Source organism: Pantherophis guttatus, chromosome 8 (genome assembly GCF_059756535.1).
Source record: "Pantherophis guttatus breed Tessera chromosome 8, ASM5975653v1, whole genome shotgun sequence".
In the NCBI taxonomy this organism is placed as follows: domain Eukaryota; kingdom Metazoa; phylum Chordata; class Lepidosauria; order Squamata; family Colubridae; genus Pantherophis; species Pantherophis guttatus.
The window spans coordinates 23,252,908-23,272,136 of NC_142070.1; the positions used below are offsets into that span (position 1 = coordinate 23,252,908).

The 19,229-nt window shown below is 37.0% G+C and overlaps 1 protein-coding gene across 5 annotated transcripts in view; it reads right to left on the bottom strand.

The window, feature by feature from the left end:
* TBCK (TBC1 domain containing kinase) overlaps positions 1-19,229 on the bottom strand; it is a 93,728-nt gene that overhangs the window by 64,738 nt on the left and 9,761 nt on the right. For 4 of the 5 annotated variants that reach the window (XM_034442231.2, XM_087875484.1, XM_087875483.1 and 1 more), the window contains 4 exons: positions 18,684-18,756; positions 5,101-5,215; positions 2,950-3,023; positions 220-361 (listed from right to left, as the gene is read on the bottom strand). In XM_034442231.2, coding sequence (XP_034298122.1) covers positions 220-361; positions 2,950-3,023; positions 5,101-5,215; positions 18,684-18,756 — 404 coding nt within the window. The remainder of the gene's footprint in view (positions 1-219; positions 362-2,949; positions 3,024-5,100; positions 5,216-18,683; positions 18,757-19,229) is intronic. The other variant, XM_087875485.1, reaches the window with a different exon arrangement.

Here is a 19,229-nt window from a genome sequence, read left to right on the forward strand (position 1 = left end):
TGGACATTAATTTTTGTCTTAAAATAAATGACTCAAAGAAAGTTCATAGAACAAAAATATACCAAGCATGGTTCTCAAATATCTTAAAAAAAGAGAGAGCATTTTTGAAGCTGTGGCTGCTCAGGTGTCCTCACTAATACTTAATGGCTTTGAAAGTTCTGATGAAGTTGAAAGTTGTGGTCCAACTATGGTTCCCCTCAAAAGCATAAAAACACATACCATACAAAGTTCAAATAATATAATACCAAGAGACCACACATCTGATTTAGGACCAGAAGGCAGGGACTTTTCACTCTGTATGTAATCACTGCATTTAATAATTCCTTGTGCAATTACTTCAGGGGCCAGATATGATGGGTACCTAAAAATGAATATCAATTTATTAAAATAATTTTTTAAAAAAACAAAATAGCAAGACGATGCTGAGACAAATTATTCCTGGTCAAACACAGATATTACCTTGAAAAGAAACATTATTTATGTACCGTATGGAGATTGATTTTTATAATTTCTTAATCCCATAACACTTTTTACCCTGTTTTCTCCAAAATAAGACATCCCCTGATAATAAGCCCAATTGGGCTTTTGAGCGCATGGCAATAAGGCCAAGCGCTATTTCAGGCTTCAAAAAAAATATAAGACAGGGTCTTATTTTCAGGGAAACATGGTATTGTTTATTAAACCAGACAATGGGATAAATTAATTTATTTTCAAATTATGCTTCAAACTTTGTTAAACTTTGTTTAAAAAATTATTATTCAGGAGCAGGTGATGACAAACAAACTTCACAACTCATTTGCCAATGCCTATATTTTTCTTTAAGGAACAGTCATAATGACAGAAGAACTTTTTTTTAAAAAAAAGTTCTTAAAGTCATTAAAGTTCTTAAAATCATTGTCATTAAAGTCAATTTGTAGGTCCAATAGTTTTTACAGGTAAGCCCTGGAAATTGAGAATTGACTTGGTACCTAAAGTCAAAGCATGCTTTTAAAGGTCTAAAATGCACTACTGAGTCCACTCTAAAGGACAACAAATAAGCCTTTTTTCCCAAACTACTCATTGTTTTCAGAGTGTTCCATCTATTACACAATTTCCTAAGTGACTATTTTCTCCTTTTTTATCATTGTTAACATGATTTCATTAATGCAACAATGTATGTGTATGTCAGGGACTGTCTGTCTGTCTGTCTGTCTGCTTGTCTCACTCTCGTTGGTGGCCCCATCAGAAACTGGTTTGGAGAAGGAAGATGAGCCAGAATAACTGGGCTATCAGACAGGGGTGACCCAATCCCCAGGAGTATCCAGAGAACCCTGGATACTCAACGTGTAGTCCTCAATGGAACTGCATCTACATGGAGGGAAGCATGCAATGGAGAACCCCAAGGCTCTGTTTTAGGCCCATTACTCTTCAACATTTTCATCAATGACTAGGATGAGGGGATGGAAAGGGAACTCATCAAATTTGCACATGACACCAAACTGGCAGGAATAGCCAACACTCCAGAAGATAGGCTTAAGATACAAAAGGATCTTGACAGACTTGAACATTGGACGCTATCTAACAAAATGAAATTCAATGGTGAAAAAAGTAAGGTTCTACATTTAGGCAAGAAAACCAAAATGCACAGATATCGTATATATGGTACCTGGCTCAATAGTAGTAACTGTGAGAGGGATCTTGGAGTTCTAGTGGACAACCATTTAAATATGAGCCAGCAGTGTGCAGCAGCTGCCAAAAAAGCCAACACAGTTCTAGGCTGCATAAACAGAGATTAGAATCAAGATCACGTGAAGTGTTAATACCACTTTATAATGCTTTGGTAAGGCCACACTTGGAATATTGCCTTCAGTTTTGGTCGCCACGATGTAAAAAAGATGTGGAGACTCTAAAAAGAGTGCAGAGAAGAGCAACAAAGATGATTTCTTTGTTGAAAGAAACTTCTCCTCCTTTGTTGTTTGAAACTTCTCCTCTTTTAAATGGGAATTTTAAATTTGGTTTTAAATTATTGGGGTTTTAAATATGGTTCAGCCAAATTTATCTAACTTGTTTTATTTCTATTTTAAATTTTGTATTTATATGTTTTATTTCATGGCTGTTCACCGCCCTGAGTCCTTCGGGAGTAGGGCGGTATACAAATTTAATAAAATGTAAAATGTAAAATGTAAATGATTAGGGGACTGGAGGCTAAAACATATGAAGAACGGTTGCAGGAACTGGGTATGTCTAGTTTAATGAAAAGAAGGACTAGGGGAGACATGATAGCAATGTTCCAATATCTCACGGGTTGCCACAAAGAAGAGGGAGTCAAACTATTCTCCAAAGCACCTGAGGATAGGACAAGAAGCAATGGGTGGAAACCAATCAAGGAGAGAAGCCACTTAGAACTAAGGAGAAATTTCCTGACAGAACAATTAATCAGTGTAACAACTTGCCTCCAGAAGCTGTAAATGCTCCGACACTGAAGATTTTAAAGAAGATGTTGGATAACCATTTGTCTGGTGGTGTAGGGTTTCCTGCCTAAGCAGGGGGTTGGACTAGAAGACTCCAAGGTCTCTCTCAACTCCTTTATTCCATTCCATTCCATTCCATTCCAACCCGGGAGGTAAGGAAGACACAGTCATGGGTCTGTCTGGCATCAAGAGGAGCAGTCAACTGGATTGTCAACCTCTTGCACTAACAGAAGCAGGGAGAAATTGGCTGCTGATTTTTAGCCTCGATCAGCGGCAACAGACTGCCTCCAATGAGGAACAGCTGCTGTAAGAATCATAGAAAGTGACGTTTCTATGTTTTAATGAGAAATGCCTTTACTAGGTGATTTTATTCTATGCATTCACAGTATTTCTTGAATATTGGAAGAGTAGTAAATGTCAATCTTAGTTAAATGACCTAGAAAATTACTCTTATATTGTTCATATATGATTTATGGTTATTTTAAAACTATCAACTTACCCTATAGGAAATTCAACATCTGCACCATAAGCGGTCATATGATAAAGGCCAAATTTTGACAATTTAATATGCCCCTGTTAAAAGAAAATAAACCATTTAACTACTCAACAAAGTTTCTGTGTCTTGTACATTAGAAATAAACATCAATACAAATCTTTGAGGTTCCAATTCCTACAGACAAAATTTGAAAAAAGACTTCCCAGTGATTTAAAATTATCTTCTTTTGTAAAAAGAAACACTTCTTAAGCATGCCTATTCTTAAACAGGCACGCGAAACATTTGTTTTTTTAACAATCCACGTATCAAAATGCACCAAAACGTATTTTATTTTATTTATTTATTTATTTATTTATTTATTTATTTATTTATTATTTATTTATTTATTTATTTATTTATTTATTTATTTATTTATTTATTTATTTATTTATTTATTGGTTCAATTTATATGCCGCCCTTCTCCGGAGACTCAGGGTGGCTTACAATGCGTTAAGCAATAGCCTTCATACTTTTGTATATACCTGCTTAGTAGGGCTTTTTGGTCCCCTCTGAGCGGTGTTCTATTTTATACAAAGTCAGTTTATTGCCCCCACAATTCGGGTCCTCATTTTACCTACTTTGGAAGGATGGAAGGCTGAATCAACCTTGAGCCTGGTGAGATTTGAACTCGCAGTAATTGCAGGCAGCTGGCAGTTAAGTGCTATTTAACAGCACTTTAGTTTGCTGCGCCACCAAGGCTCTTGTCTTTCGCCCTTATTTGTACACTTTGGCTTGTTTCAAACATACCATGTTTAGTCAGAGTTTGTGACCTTCACTAAGTAAGAAATTGTGATTAATCAAAACTGAAGATAACATTTCTGAACTCATCACTTGAGGATAGAAAAATATTATTTATGTCCAAACAGATCTGTTATTGCTTGAGTGAATGAACAATTGTTTGTTTCATATTCCAGCATAGGGCACACATACAACTTTTATACTACCAAGGAGCCTTGGTAGTACAGTGGTTTAATGCAGCCTGTTATTAACACAGCTGCCTGCAATTTCTGCAGGTTTGATTCTTACCAGGCTCAAAGTTGACTCAGCCTTCCATCCTTTCTAAGGTAGGTTAAATGAGGACCCAGTTTGTGGGGGCAATAAGCTGACTTTGTATAAATATACAAAAGTATGAAGGCTATTGCTTAACGCCTTGTAAGCCGCCGAGTCTCCGGAGAAGGGCGGCATATAAATCAATTTTTTTAAAAAAAATACTCCTGATATATGAGAAAACAAATTATCCCAAGGAAGTCTTTATTGTATAGATTAGGAGTGGATCGTTTTTATGGAAACACACTATTTTAGTAGAAATTGAAGACATCTTTATTGGGGCTAGGCAAATTTATTGGAAAGGGAAGAAAATGGGAGGAGAGTCCTTTTAATCTGCCTATTTCCCATGCATGATTTTCACGCGAACACTCATTTTGTTTCCCTCTTTTTCCTCCAAATCCATCTACACACATACACATATATGCTCAAACACATGCATTCAGCCACTTAATTTCACTTCCACAGATCTGCCATTCAGCTTTCCTTCCATGCTGAATGGCTGGGAACAGGCATCATTTTCTGCCAGTCCTGAAAATACAGGTAGTCCTTAATTTACAATAATTCATTTAGTGACCGTTCAAAATTACATTGGCATTGAAAAAAGTGACTTATGACTGCTTTCACAGTTATAACCTTTGCAGCATCCCCATGGTCATGTGATAAAAATTCAGACTTGACATTGATACTGATTCATATTTATGACCGTTGTGTGTCCCAAGGTCAAATAATCATTTTTTGCAACCTTCTCATAAGCAAAGTAAAAGAGGAAGCTAGGTTCATTTAACAACCGGGTTGTTACTAACTCATCAACTGCAGCGATTCACTTAACAGCTATGGCAAGAAAAAATCGTAAAATGGGACAAAACTCACTTAACAAATGTGTTACTGAACAACAGAAAATTTGGACTCAATTGTGGTCATAAATTGAGGACTACCTGTAAAGGAGCAAATGGGGTGGTGGTGGTGGTGGTGAAATTAGAATTGCTCACATAACTGCTTCAGACTTTTCCTCAGGCCTCTAACCTCCATGTATAATACATAATAGAAGACTAATAGCCAAAGACTCACCTCTCCATCCATGAGGATATTATTAGGTGAGAGAGCTCGGTGGACTATTCCATGCTCATTGAGATACTGCAAGCCTTGTAGCACTTCAAAGGCGATGCATAACATTTTGAAAGGACTGCAATGAAAAATTGCCAGGTTAGAATTCTTCTGAGGCAGCACAATATTGTTGGCTGATACCACTTTCTCATACCACACAGACTGGGACAGTGATGGTGAACCTTTTCGGCACTGAGTGCCCAAACCAGAACGTGTGTGCTTGTGCGCGTGCCGAAGCGCCAGAAACCCAAAAACCAGCTGGCTGGCACGAGCATGCCTGTTTTTTGGCTGTTTTTGAGGCCGTTTTCAAGCCATTTTTTGGGCTGAAAACGGCCCAAAAAATGGCTGAAAGCAGCCCGAAAAATAGCCTGAAAATGGCCCCGAAAATGGCCTGTTTTGGGGCCATTTTTCAGTGCTCCAGCACTCATGAAGACCAGCTGGCCAGACTGCATGGCCGTGCCGGAAACCAGAAGAGCAACTGGCGATGGCGCACAGGGAGGACAGTGTGTGCCACCTCTGGCACGCGTACCATAGGTTCGCCATCACGGGACTGGGAGATTAAGAGTGATACTCATCTCATACTGGGAAGATTGCTGTAAATTGCTTTCATCATGCTCTGGGCTTTGATATTGTAATCTTTTATTGTTATATTTAATACATTGTGAGTTAATTTGAGGAGGTATCTGACAACCAAAAGGCTTTTTATTAAGGAAATAGATAAAAGAAAGAATTAAGTTGGCATTGTGATAGGTGACTAAACTGGATCTCAGATTTCTTTCTGGCTTGAAGACCTCATTGTAATCCAGAGTGACATCAATAGCACAATTTTATTTCCTCAAATCAAAATTCAAGCTGAGTTCAGTGATTTACTCCAATGTAAGCATTGTCAAAACTTATATAATACAAGCAACTACATTTCACACAAAAAATGATGTCTACCTTCTTAAAATAGATGGTTAATGGTCCCATAGAGCATGGGGCAGGCTTCTCCAAACAAGAATAATACTTTACATGTTAGTTTTAGCTGTCAGGCTGACCAGGTAATACAAAAAGCATTTCATCCTCCCCTCCATAACAATCAACCTAGGTGTGTCAGAGTCTGATCAGAAGGATGATATGACCTGATCAAACATTGGCAGAGAATGCCCAGCAAAAAGGTAGAAATTTTATATGCTGGGGCATATAAATTCGCACATGTACTATATTCCCTGTGTTGTCAGGTGAGGTCCTTTCTAAGTCTGTAGTGAGAGCATTATTATACACTTGAGATACTTTATTTGATCCCCCGATTTATGAAACATGTAAATGGGAAATTGTACCCCACTGAGACACTAGAGGGCCTCCTTTGCATATATATTGTCCACAAAAGATACTATGAAAGGCCTAAACCATTTCAGGAGTCAATATAGGCTTAATTCCATACTCCCCACTGCTTAAATTACAAACATGACATTAACTGTTTAAGTAAAAGTTGTAATGGATTAACTCAGGATTTCATTATGAGCCAATAAAGGCATTATTAATGTTCCCCTGGATCTGCCAAGTCTTCTATGGGCGTCTAGATCTACCTTATCCTAGAATATGTGCAGGTTGTGGGAAGAAATCATCATTTTTCAGGCTGTTTTGCACATGAGACAAGAACTCTATCAATAATTACTGAGAGGAACATAGGGAATGACATAAGCAGACAAGACGACTCTAAAGTTTCTTTTTTAAAAAGTGCATCTGTTTGTTTGCCTAAGATCCAAAGCTTAAAACAACTCTAATTAGATGCAGAGATGTTGCAGAGTTTACAAGTTTAAAATCACACTACTTGAGTAATGAACTGTCCCACATACATCACTGGGCAATTGCTGGATACAAAGACTCAAAAAATAAATCTTTTTAATTATCAGCCCTAAATCTCATTTTACACAAATACACTGAAGGTTTTCGATCGTTCCTATCTCAAAAATATAGATTTAGTTCTATGAAAAATCAGTTCTACGTATTAAATTCAGTTAGTGGTTAGCAAACAAAATATGAAAAGACAAAATTTCTCCCCCAATTCTATAGCAGAAAGTTAATGTATTTCCTTTTCCCCAATAAGAAATTTCAATAATGTGGAAAAATAGTAGTTGCCTGATTTAAAAAATTAAGATTAATATGCTAAATAAATTCCTATTACTTCTTGCCATTTAAAATTCATGTGGATTTCTGAGCCTCACATCCTAATTATCTGTAGCAAGAACATAAAGACAAAAAAGAAGCAAAAATTATATTACATGCAGTTATATTATTTATCCATCAGACTCAATACTTTAATGTTTCATGTCAAAGAGCCTGAGTGGCGCAGCAGACTAATGCTACTGTTAAAAGGTAGTATTTAGCTTCCAGCTGTCTGCAATTACTGCGAGTTCAATTCTCACCAGGTTCAAGGTTGACTCAGCCTTCCATCCTTTCTAAGGTAGGTAAAATGAGGACCCGGTTTGTGGGGGCAATAAGCTGACTTTGTATAAGATATACAAAAGTATGAAGGCTATTGCTTAACGCCTTGTAAGCCGCCCTGAGTCTCCGGAGAAGGGCGGCATATAAATCAAAATTTTAAAAAAAAATTAAAAAAAGGTCTTTTCTCAGATTTGATTGGAATATTCTCTTTGTAAAGCATCTATTCATTATATTTGCCCTTCAGGTTATTTCCTTTGAGAGTAAGAATTTGCAAAACAAACCAAACAGAAAATCTAAGAAATTAAAGGAACAAAGTAAGAAAGCACAACTAAAAACTTGATCGATCCTTTATGGAATTGACACTCAGGTTGCCATTTAATATTCAAGGTTTAATTCTCCCAGTCCCACCCTGTGATGGAAGTGTAGAGGGCATTTTGAGGGCAGGAAAAAAAAATTAAGTAAATTTTGGACACTGAATTAGCAACAGACAATTCTCTACATTTAGGCATAACTTTTACTTATTTCCTACCCCACTTTAATCTTTCAGAATAAAAAAATTGTATGACTCCAATTTTAAGTATATGTGTTTAAACAAAATTAACTGAAATGAACAGCCAATGCAAAGAAGCAGAACAATCTGTTCCCACAGGGAGAATAATTCATGCTTTTAAAACATGACCTCAAATGACTTAGATAGGAGCAGAGGTAATAATACCTCATTCACTGAAGGAAATGGTAGTAAAGAAAAACAAAACTAGCTGTAAAGGAAAGCAAAAATTTCTAATATTAAAAATTCAGTGGTGAATATTTCACCAGCATTGCACAAATGTTGTGTGCAATGGGTGTTGACTTCTTGAATCCCTACGGTAATTCACAGTGAGCCTGTTTACTGGATTATTAATTGGATTATTAATACAAAATTGTGATGGTGAGAACATCGTAAATGTAAACATTTACGTAAACATCATAAATACCTGCTTCTTACTAACTTTAAACTTTCATTGTAGAATACAGATGTATTTAATTCCTACAATCCAAAATCGATCAGGAATCTAGAATATGGAAAAATGCCAAAGAACGGATATTTTGTACTGAAATCTAGATTTGGATCTGTCAGTTAGTTCAGAATACAAAGAGACTTTTCTATATTCATATTCATATTTTTAATTTATTTTGTCCTCTTTTCTCCTTGTGCATTGCAGGGTTTTGTAATTATGTGTTCCTGTATTGCAATTACTTGAAGTAAACAAGCAATTATATTAATCAATAATAACTTGTCCATCTCGCTTTGTTGTACTTGTTTGCCTGGATTTTAAACAGATGTCTCTCCAGTACTTCTTGAAGAAAGGGATCATTGAACCAGTGACACTTCATAGACCGGGAAAACACTTTTTTGTTTTTCTTTCTGATTACAACCCTTTGAATTCCAAGAATCCTTTAAAAACTTTTTCCAAGCAGAAATGAAGACCTGCTCGACAATAAAAATTACTCTCTAGAAAGTGCTTCCAGATACTTAAAATACTTGGAATTGAATCATTTTGAGTTTGGAATTGAGTTTCTTTGTGCTTTTTCAGCTGCAATTATTTTTAAAATAGCAATCCATTCATACTATCAGCTTTGTTTCAATGTATTTTCCCCCTATAGAATTCCTAACAGGAAATTTCTAATTCATCATTGCTTTTTCTTTTCTTAGAACTATATTTAATGTTGCATAAAATGACCCTGCTCTAACTTAAAATTGCACAAAACACCAAATTTGTCTGAGGGTGTCCTGGACTGCTTCTCGTACTTTATCCTTTAAAGTGAGGCCAAATGTATTACATCAATTTAATAACATTTAAAGCCATGGATTAATGAAAAAGTGCTGATACAGCAGACTGATAGAGTTATACTCTCAGTTTCAACACAACACTATTATAATATGAGAAAAAAAGTGAGTATAAAGCCTACCTAACCTTTTGGAACAAACACAATATGATATGAACAAGAAAAATAGGTGTTGAGTAGGAAGATCTAAGGTAGGACAGCGGTTAAATATTTTGTTTTTCATTACTAGCCAACCTAGTTCAAGAGAGACATTAACAACCATATAAACTGCCTAGTTTCCTAACACTTGCTGGGTTACAACTCCCATTATTCAGCAAGTAGAGTATGGGACTATATAAGGCCAAGCAACATCAATACCCTCTTTTTTGTCTTTTGCAACATCATAATTACACAATGTCTCAGTAGTCCTGGAGGTTGGACTGGTTAGAATGGGAGGAGAGCATTTATTTTACCCAATTCCTTGTGTATAAGTGCCCATAAGACCAGACAACAGTCAGTTCACAGAGGCAGTGAATACATACCATTAGAAACAAAGAACACTGAGTTGTAACAGTGTATTGCAGCAGGTGAAAGGTTTTTCCAAAGAAGCCTATAAATCCAACTGAAAGAACGCCCACCTCAAATTTAAGACAATCGCCCATCCCTAGAGGTGGAATGGTCCTAGAAGGAACGTGGTGGCTCAGTGGCTAAGAAGCTGAGCTTGTTGATCGAAAAGTCGGAAGTTCAGGAGTTGAGCACCACCCCTTAGAGTTGGGGATGATTAGCACATATGTGCGAGGGGAACCTTTACCTATACCTTACCCACACCTATGAAAGAATAACATTAAAAAAAAGCACACAGAACAAATGAAATACGCTTGTGAAAGGGATTGAGTGTAATCAGAGAGACCCCAATTCAAGACAACCTCAATTAAAGCCATAGCAATCTACAGAAGTGGTCACCAACCAGTGGTTCACGGACCACTGGTGGTCCGCGAGAAAGTTTTGGTGGTCCGCAGAGAAATCGTTGCATTTCTCTCAAGGAGCCCAGCCAAGGTTTCCTGCACCACTCACGCTTCAGTGCTTTGACTCCCAGATGGGGTCCTTCAGGCAGTTAGCTTGGCCGCCTGTTAGCAGAGAGAAGCAGCCGGAGTCAACCCTGCCTTTGCTGTCCATTGCAGAGGCTAGATCGGCCCCCTGCAAACTCTCGTCTCTCGACGAGCACTCGCCTAAGCGGCACGGGAAACTTTGGCCGGGTTCCTCGAGAGACGAGAGTTTACAGGGGGCCGATCTAGCATCTGCAACGGACAGTAAAGCCAGGGTTGATTCTGGCTGCTTCTCTCTACTGTAGTGCTTCCTGGACGTAGTTTACCGCTCTGAGCCCCAAGTGTTCCGAGTCCCAAGCGCCCCCTCATCAGTCCCCCGCAGCAGCTCCCCTCCAGCCAGCAGGTCAAGCCCAGCGCCGGCTCTTGTATTCCAAGCCAAGCCTTTGTCTGCTTCAAGCCATCTCCCATCAGAGGGACCTCTCAAAGCCCTTGCCACGCCTTCCATCCTTCTGCCCCCAGCCAACCTTTTGGATGAGATGGAAATACTGGATCTTCAGAGGTTGGCTATGGCTGGGAAGAAAAGGAAGAAGAGCAGCAGCGGTTCCAGGAGGAGGAGGAGGAAACCTCCTCCTCTTCCTCCTGGAGATAACTTTGGGGTATCTTTGCCCAACTTTTCCGCACAAAGCCGATTGGCTCTTTACCCTTCTTTCCCTGTGGCTTTTTCTGGAAAAAAAAAGAGCCCTTCCCCTTTTTGTACCCAGCTGGAGCTTTCCAAAGCTGGCTTTTCCGGTGTTAGCTGCCCAAATCCCCTTTGATTGTGATTTTTTAAAAAATTATTATTATTTACATCAGCCGTCCCTTTCCCAACAGCTCCGTTTTTCTCATTGATTTCCCCCCCCCCCACAACCATTACTTTCCCAAGTCCTCCATTTGCTTCCAACCTGCTTTCTTTTGCCTGTGCGATTTAAAAACAAAGATTTAGAAACACCGGGCTTGAAAGAATTCTCTTTGTATTGGATTGGTGGATAAATCCCAGGCATGAATATGCCTAAACATTTAAAATGGGAATGAGTAGAAATTCTAAAAAGAAATTTAGCAATAGGACAATTTAGCAATAAATTTAAAATAGGACAATTATGAACAGTGTACTATAATGTAGGGAAGAAATGATAAATTGGAAAAAAGCTGTAGTGCTTCCTGGATGCGGTTTACACTCTGAGTCCAAAGCGGCAGGAGACAAGGGCTGCCTTGTCTCCTGCCGCTTGCAGTAGGCAGCTCCCCTGCAGGCTGGTGCACCCGGGTGGAGGAGCTGCTCCGGGATGACCAAAGGGCCAGTCCTGTGACTACCATAGCTCTGGAATATGGGACCGACTTTCCCACCAACGTCAGCAAACCACCTTCAGTCTGCTTGTCTTCATTTTCCTTCACTCAGATTGACCAAGCTTCTTGAGAGAAGGAACACAAAAAAGGTTTCCAGGCTGTGTGCCTGGACCAGGCACTTTCTCTCGGGCCTCCCACCTGAAGACCTCACAGAAGCAGACAGGTAGGCCCGAAAGGCAGCTGAGTCTCTCCCCCCTCCCCGTGGTCCACGGGAGTTTGGTGGTCCCTGAGGTCCAAAAGGTTGGAGACCCCTGATCTACAGAATAATGCAATCTACTTCATTATGGTGATAAGTGGTGATGGACAGTATGCTGCAGCTGCCAACAAAGTCAATGCAGTCCTAGGCTGCATCAATAGAGCATTAATATCAAGATCACAGGAAGTGAAAGTACCACTCTATACTGTACCAGTAAGCCACACTTGGAATACTGCATGCGGTTCTGGTTACCAAAATACAAAAGGCACCAGAAAGAGTGCAGAGGCAAGCAATAAAAATGATAAAGGGTCTGGAAGCTAAGCATTAGGGGTGGCATGATAGCCATCTTCCAATATTTGAAGGACTGTAATAGAGAAGAATGAGTTGATTTATTCTCCAAAGCACTTCAAGGCAGGACAAAAAGTAATGGGTAGGTAGAATCTCATCAGAGGGAGATCCAATCTGGAACTAAGGAGACATTTCATGACAGTGAGAACAATTAATCACTTGAAAAGCTTCCTTCCCAGAGTTATGGGAGCTCCATCGCTGGAGGTTTTAAAGAAAAGATTGGACAACTATTTGTCTGAGATAGAATTAAGGACTCCTGCTTTGGGCAGAAGGTTGGACTAGAAGACCTCCAAGGTTCCTTCCAGCCCTTATCATTCTATGATTCATTGGTTTATCAGTAAACCAATCAATAAACCAGTAAACTAATAAATTAATTTATTAATTTTACATACTACTCATGACGTTACACTAAACGTTAAAACCAGAAACAATTATATAAAAATACAGAGATGGCAATCATTCATCGTCTCCCAAATGTTCTCTACTCGGTATCTATTTTTACCAGCTTTTTGAAGAGCAGTAGCGGGGAGGAAGAAAGATCTCAGGAAGAAAACTGTTTGATAAAGTTAACTGAGCCACATTCCTAAATCAACTATTCTCTCTCAAGCTATCGGTCAGGCCTGGAAGCCATCTTTTGCATTGGGTCTTCAGGCCTGCCACATTTACTGCTGTGGGAAACTGGGAGGGGAGGTTGTATGGAACATGGGTAATATGTAGTCATAATAACATTCCTTTCTCAGAGAGTCAAGAACAACTTGCCCTGCACCTGGAGGGGTGTGACTGGGAGGCATCTCCAGTTGGCACGGTGCTTTGATTGGATCATGTGATGGACATGTGGGTGCTGGACAGGGACTTAGACTTTCTTTTGGGTGGGGAAAACCTGGAAGCTTTCAGATTTGGGTTTTCCCAGATGTGGCAATATGACATATCTAATAAAATGGAACTTTGAGGAACTTCAAGCTTCAGAGTCTTCTTTCGTTGAGGGTGTTACTTGGAACCCTGACACTATCATTCTTGTCTCAAAAAACAAAACAACAACAACAGTATCATGTAAACAGAGGGAGGAAAAGGAGGAGGAGCTGGGTGTAAAACTAGCTCAAACAGCATGTTCATAAAACAAGATATGGCTGTTTGACGTATTGAACAGGTACATTTTACTCCCCAACATTTTATTACAAGGCAATGCAATGCTTATAAAAATGTAACATGTGAAGCCAGAGTTAAAACATAATATTAAACCAGCATCAAACAGTGAATTCAGATCTTTTTCAAGATTAAAGAAATCATAGCTTCTGACACCAAATCTAGGTTAACTATGATATTTTCCCGATATATTTAAGATCATAGATCAGCTCAGACCACCTTGTAACACAATAGATGTGCTATCCCAATACAATCTTCTACTTTAGCTTTTAATTTTTTGTAACTCTATTTCAGTTCCAAATTTGTATTTATTAAAAAAAAATAAAAGAATAATTAAGAAAAGAAGAGTTGGATTCTACATAAACAAATCATGACTAATGGGTTGGGTTTTTTCCTCTTCCCTTTCCTATATTATGATCTCACTAAAACAAATACTGTTTTGGAAATGAATTTCTGGAAAAGGAATAAAAAGAAATAAATTCTAAAAAGATTACATACCCCAAAATGTGATTTGTCATACTTGGTGAGATTTAAATAGTTTATTTTCTTCCTGCATATAAGGCAGGTAACTTGTTACTCTTTTTCATTACATCATGTTGTCTTGAACTCTAATTTATTTTCTCAGACTTTGATCATATATCTCCATGTCCATGTATTCAATACTTAACTCCAGATTTTATTAAGACAAATAACATGGATCCATGATTGAGAACGAAAACAAAAAACAACACATTTGTTTCGTAAAGAGAGAATAGACATTGTTTGATCTGTATTTTGACCAATCAAATTCTCTCTGACAAGATTAATTTCCCTCCTTCAATTATTAAAAACAACAAAACCTTTCTTCTTCTTTCAATGAAGAGCATAAGCAGACTTTTTAATAACTAAAAATAATTATTTTTCTGACTATTCCCCTCTAGTGCTTGTTCATTTTCAGTACACACAACTCAAGTGTGTACTCAAGTACCAGTCTCAAGTGTGAGCATTACTTACAGTTTCAATGCTCTAAATGAAATCACCATACAGATAAGCCTTGAATCCATATTAGTTTCTGCTCCTGAATACACATCATGAGTTTTCAGTTGCTCAAAAATATAGTATAGGTAGTCCTTGACTTAAAACATTTCATTTAGTGACCGTTAGAAGTTACAATGACACTGAAAAAAGTGACTTATGATCATTTTTCACACTTAAGATCATTGTTGCATCCCCATGGTAATGTGATTTACATTCGGATGCTTGACAACTGACTCACATTTATGACTGTTGCAGTGTCCTGGAATCATGTGATTCCCCTTTTGCGAACTTCTGATAAGCAAAGTCAATAGGGAAACCAGATTTACTTAACTGTGTTACTAATTTAAGAATTTCAGAGATTCACTTAACAAATGTGGTGAGAAAAGTCCTAAAACTCACTCAACAAATTTTTCACTTAACAACAGAAATTTTGGGCTCAATTGTGGTCATAAATTGAGGACTACCTGTATATACGTATATACAAAGTATTGAAAAAATCTTCCTTTATATAAAGTCTACCTCTCATTTGATTTTGCAAGGTAGTACAACAGTAAGAACAGAACAAAGATACCTAATTCAGAAAGTAGACAGTACTTCAATAAAAGCAAATAAAATCTACTCATCCGAATCATATCATGTTTTCCACCAAGCTAGTAAAGAGCTGCAGACATTGTCTGCTTCCGATCAAGGATTCTATGTATAACACATTATACCTCTGTATTTCTCTGATGGTTCACTGGTAATTTTTCAAAACCATAACCTCTGAAACATATGACAACTTTGTTTGAGTGAAGACACATTATGTTGACTTAGCTCACAAATTTAGAACTGTTCACAAAGTAATTCAGGTGCCAAAAGTCTGTATACTCTTTGTCCTAAATTTTAATTTCAAAGTTTCAAACGGCAATTTTAAAACACCATATAAAGTACAACATGAATAATGAAGAATAAAATAAAATATGGCCCTCTTTAAACCCTTGAAAAAAGCTTCCCATAAATGTTTGTGAAAATATAGGTAGTCCTTGTGTTAAAGGATGTCCAGCTTATGGACAACCTATAGTTACGAATGAGCTATTGATTCAAAGTGGTGGATGGCACTTTCCCTCCATATCCCAGCCAACAAACTATCAAAGCCACACAATGCCCCCATAAGCACCACAAAGTAGTGGATGCATTTTTAACATACTGTGTAGCCTGTTTTCAGTGGTTCATGAAAACCTTGAGGAAGGAGAACACCATCCTTGATTTTACCTTGCAAATGCCCCTTCTGTTGTATTATCTTGCAAAATCGAATGAGAGTAGAATTTATACAAAGGAAGTTTTTTCAATGGTTTATGTATGTACGAAATGTATGAACGAAAAGATGTTATTCCAAGAATACTGTGTTAACTTTCAAACATGATCTTTTTTCCCCTTATCTAAACTTTTTAAGAGCCATACACGTTGACACACAAATTGTCTCCCTCTCTCAAGACTAATATTTAATACTTGTTCCAATTTACATACAAATTCAAGTTAAAAGCAGATTGAGGATAGGAACTCGTTCTTAGCAAAGGGACTGCCTGTATCATACTAATGGACAATACAAGTGGTAATAAAAATACATTCATTAATTCTGAAAAGTATAATTCTACACACACTGCATAATTCATATCTCTCTCCCTCTCCCTCTCTATACACATACACACACAGAGGCATACATATACAGTACGTGTGCACGTTTATGTATCTGCAGCATGTCTATTATACACATACACACACACAGCAGAATGCTGCTAAATTAATATTATGCACTACATATTGGGTTAAGATTAATGAGTACTTAAGACTTGCCATACATTTAAACTCAATACAAGTTTCTAATTCAAAGAACCTATACTATTTTGCTTAAACCATTTGTTGTTTTTTGCTGAACAACAATTTATCTTCACCTACAAAGGGTCTTTAGGAAGGAAATAAGATGAGCGTTCTAAGGCCACGGTACAAGTGTATAAAATTAAGATGCTTTTTGAGATTATATACTGCAACCAAACTACAACCAAACTACCACCCCAAACTTGACCAAGTGAAGCAGAACAATCCAATGGGGTTTATGGAAAAAGCCCTTATCTATTCAAAGGGATAGACTTTGCTAACTAGGCACGCACAAAATTCCAGTTTTTCAGTGGGACAGTACTACAATCTTTGTTTAATTGTTTTAGGCCACTCGTTCATCATCAAATGTTCTAAAAAATGATTTTAGACTATTTGAGACATCTAATTCTCTTTTAAAACTCTAATCTGCTCTTCCAATTGTATCTCAGTGAAATATTGGATATCCTCTAAGAAATAAACTGAAAATTAAAACACACAGAGACAGGGAAACAAATAAAATGGAAAAAGGAATAATCTTGCAAAATAGAAGACGAAATATACAGAAACATACAAATACCTATCTCATTTGTAATGTATACAATGATCAATGACTTCATAAGTTTAGCTGCGAAAAAAAGATCAGACAGCTGGAAAGCTGCTATTTTCCATTTTGCAAGGAAAAATGGACTGTCCACTCTGGTATATCTTCAATTTCAACACAGCCTAACAAATTTCCTGCTGACTTGACATCAGCTTATGTTACAGGTGCAAAGGACATTTTTTCTGACAAGTGTAATGAATTAATCTATAAACCATAAGGACAGCTTCTCTCATTCCATAAGAGTTTCAGAAATTAATTGCAAAAGCATTCACATCAACTTTTGGCTGTTCTATCTTGAATTAATACAAACCAAACATGTATGAAGTGTTGGAAAATCTGTTGCAAAATTAATTCACCAAAATGGATGTATTGGAGTATCCATGGAGTATTTCCCTTTCTTAAATTATTTCTTGCTATTGTATTGAAAAAGCTTACAAAAGAAAACAATGTTCACTTTAATTAAATGCAATACATTTTTTTCCTGGACACACTGGAATTCTCCTTGAGGTAAAATAGCATTTTTGTTATACTGAAGCCATGCTGCATTACTGGCTTGAGCGTGGTACAGAAAATATATTTCATATGTATGTACTGCTTAATGTGAATCTTAGTCACTGATATTAGTGCTTTCATATAAATTTCTTTGGTGGAGATTTTTTAAAACAGTTTTGAAAAACATTTCTAGGTTTTCAGTTTTTTGAGGAACAATGGAAATCAAATATTGAAAATAAAAATTATGTTGCTTATATGTATATTGTATTATGTATATAATATATATGTATATTATGTTGCTTATATGCATATATAAGCAAGAATTTTCAAGCAAACCTTTTTGTATATAGAATACTTTGAAACCAAGGGTACATTGGAGACTCTGTAACTTTGTTTTTGCATAAAATTTTGATGCCAAAAATGTAAGGCCCAATTCGGGGGGGGGGGTGTTCACTGTATTTAAGAGTTTGAACATTCTGTTCTGTTCACATATTGTTTTAAAGGATTTCAGGCTCTATCTATAGTTAAAAGAAATGAGGCAAGACTATAACTCTCTTGCATAAGATTGCATTTAGGATTTTTTCAATAATATAATAATCCGAACAGAATAAACTTAAAAGCATAGAAATATTCTACATAAATACAAGTAAAGAAAAATTTACTTTTTGTTCCTTTTTTCACCACTACTTGCAATTTAGATACTTAAAACTCTTTATAATCAACACACAAAGGATCTCTGTAATGCACACACAGTTCTACCACCGTGTTTCCCCAAAAATAAGACCCTGTCTTATATTTTTTTGAACCCTGAAATAAGCGCTTGGCCTTATTGCCATATGCTCAAAAGCCCTATTGGGCTTATTATCAGGGGATGTCTTATTTTGGGGGAAACAGGGTATAACTTCCAAGAAAATGTTTTTAGGTTTATATTTTTCAAAGGCACAAATTTTAACCCTAACACAAACAAAATATACTGGGAGAAATGTCTGGCAGGTTCTATCAAAACACAACTTTTCTATGTTTTCTGCAGAAGTAAATATCTGCTTTATTCTAAGCATGTGTTAATCTGGCTGCCAGAAGGATAAACTGAAGCTGGAAGATGTCAGGTCTGAATCTACATAGACCTGTAAAGATAGTTAAGGTTTTAAAAGAAAAAGTGTATCTGGACTTTTTCATTTAAAGTAGATAAACTTTCAGTTAGCATGTTTCCTTGCCATGTTTTTTCTTGATATCATACCTCACTGGTTTCCTGTCTCGAAACAAATCTTCCAGGCTGTTTTTACAATGTTCAGCAACCACCACCAGCCTCTCTGATGAAAAATATAGGCATGAACAAAGACAGTTTTAATATAATAATATGCACATAGACACCAAACACTTTTACTTTAACATCTTGTCAAAATTAAAACCATATTATGACACATTGCATCATATAATACAAAGAAGATGACTAAGTTTAATGAGATATAACAGAATGAGGAATCCATAGTTCTGGGGTCAGCAATAGGACCTTTCCAGCTTCCAAAATACCACCTATGATACCATGAGGCACATTCCGTATTAATTTTTTGTTGGTTTTTGTTGTTGTTGTTGTTGTTGTTGTTTAACTGCAAACAAAATTAAAACAAGAAACTTCAATTCCACAAAGTAAAAACCTCCAAATTGACCTTTGCTTCCAAGAATGCTCTTCAATTCTAGATAGGCCACATAGGGATTATTAGAAGAAAAAGAATTGGGAGTTGTAGTTCAGCGCTGGCATTGAAATGTGTCTGCCTGCCTGGCA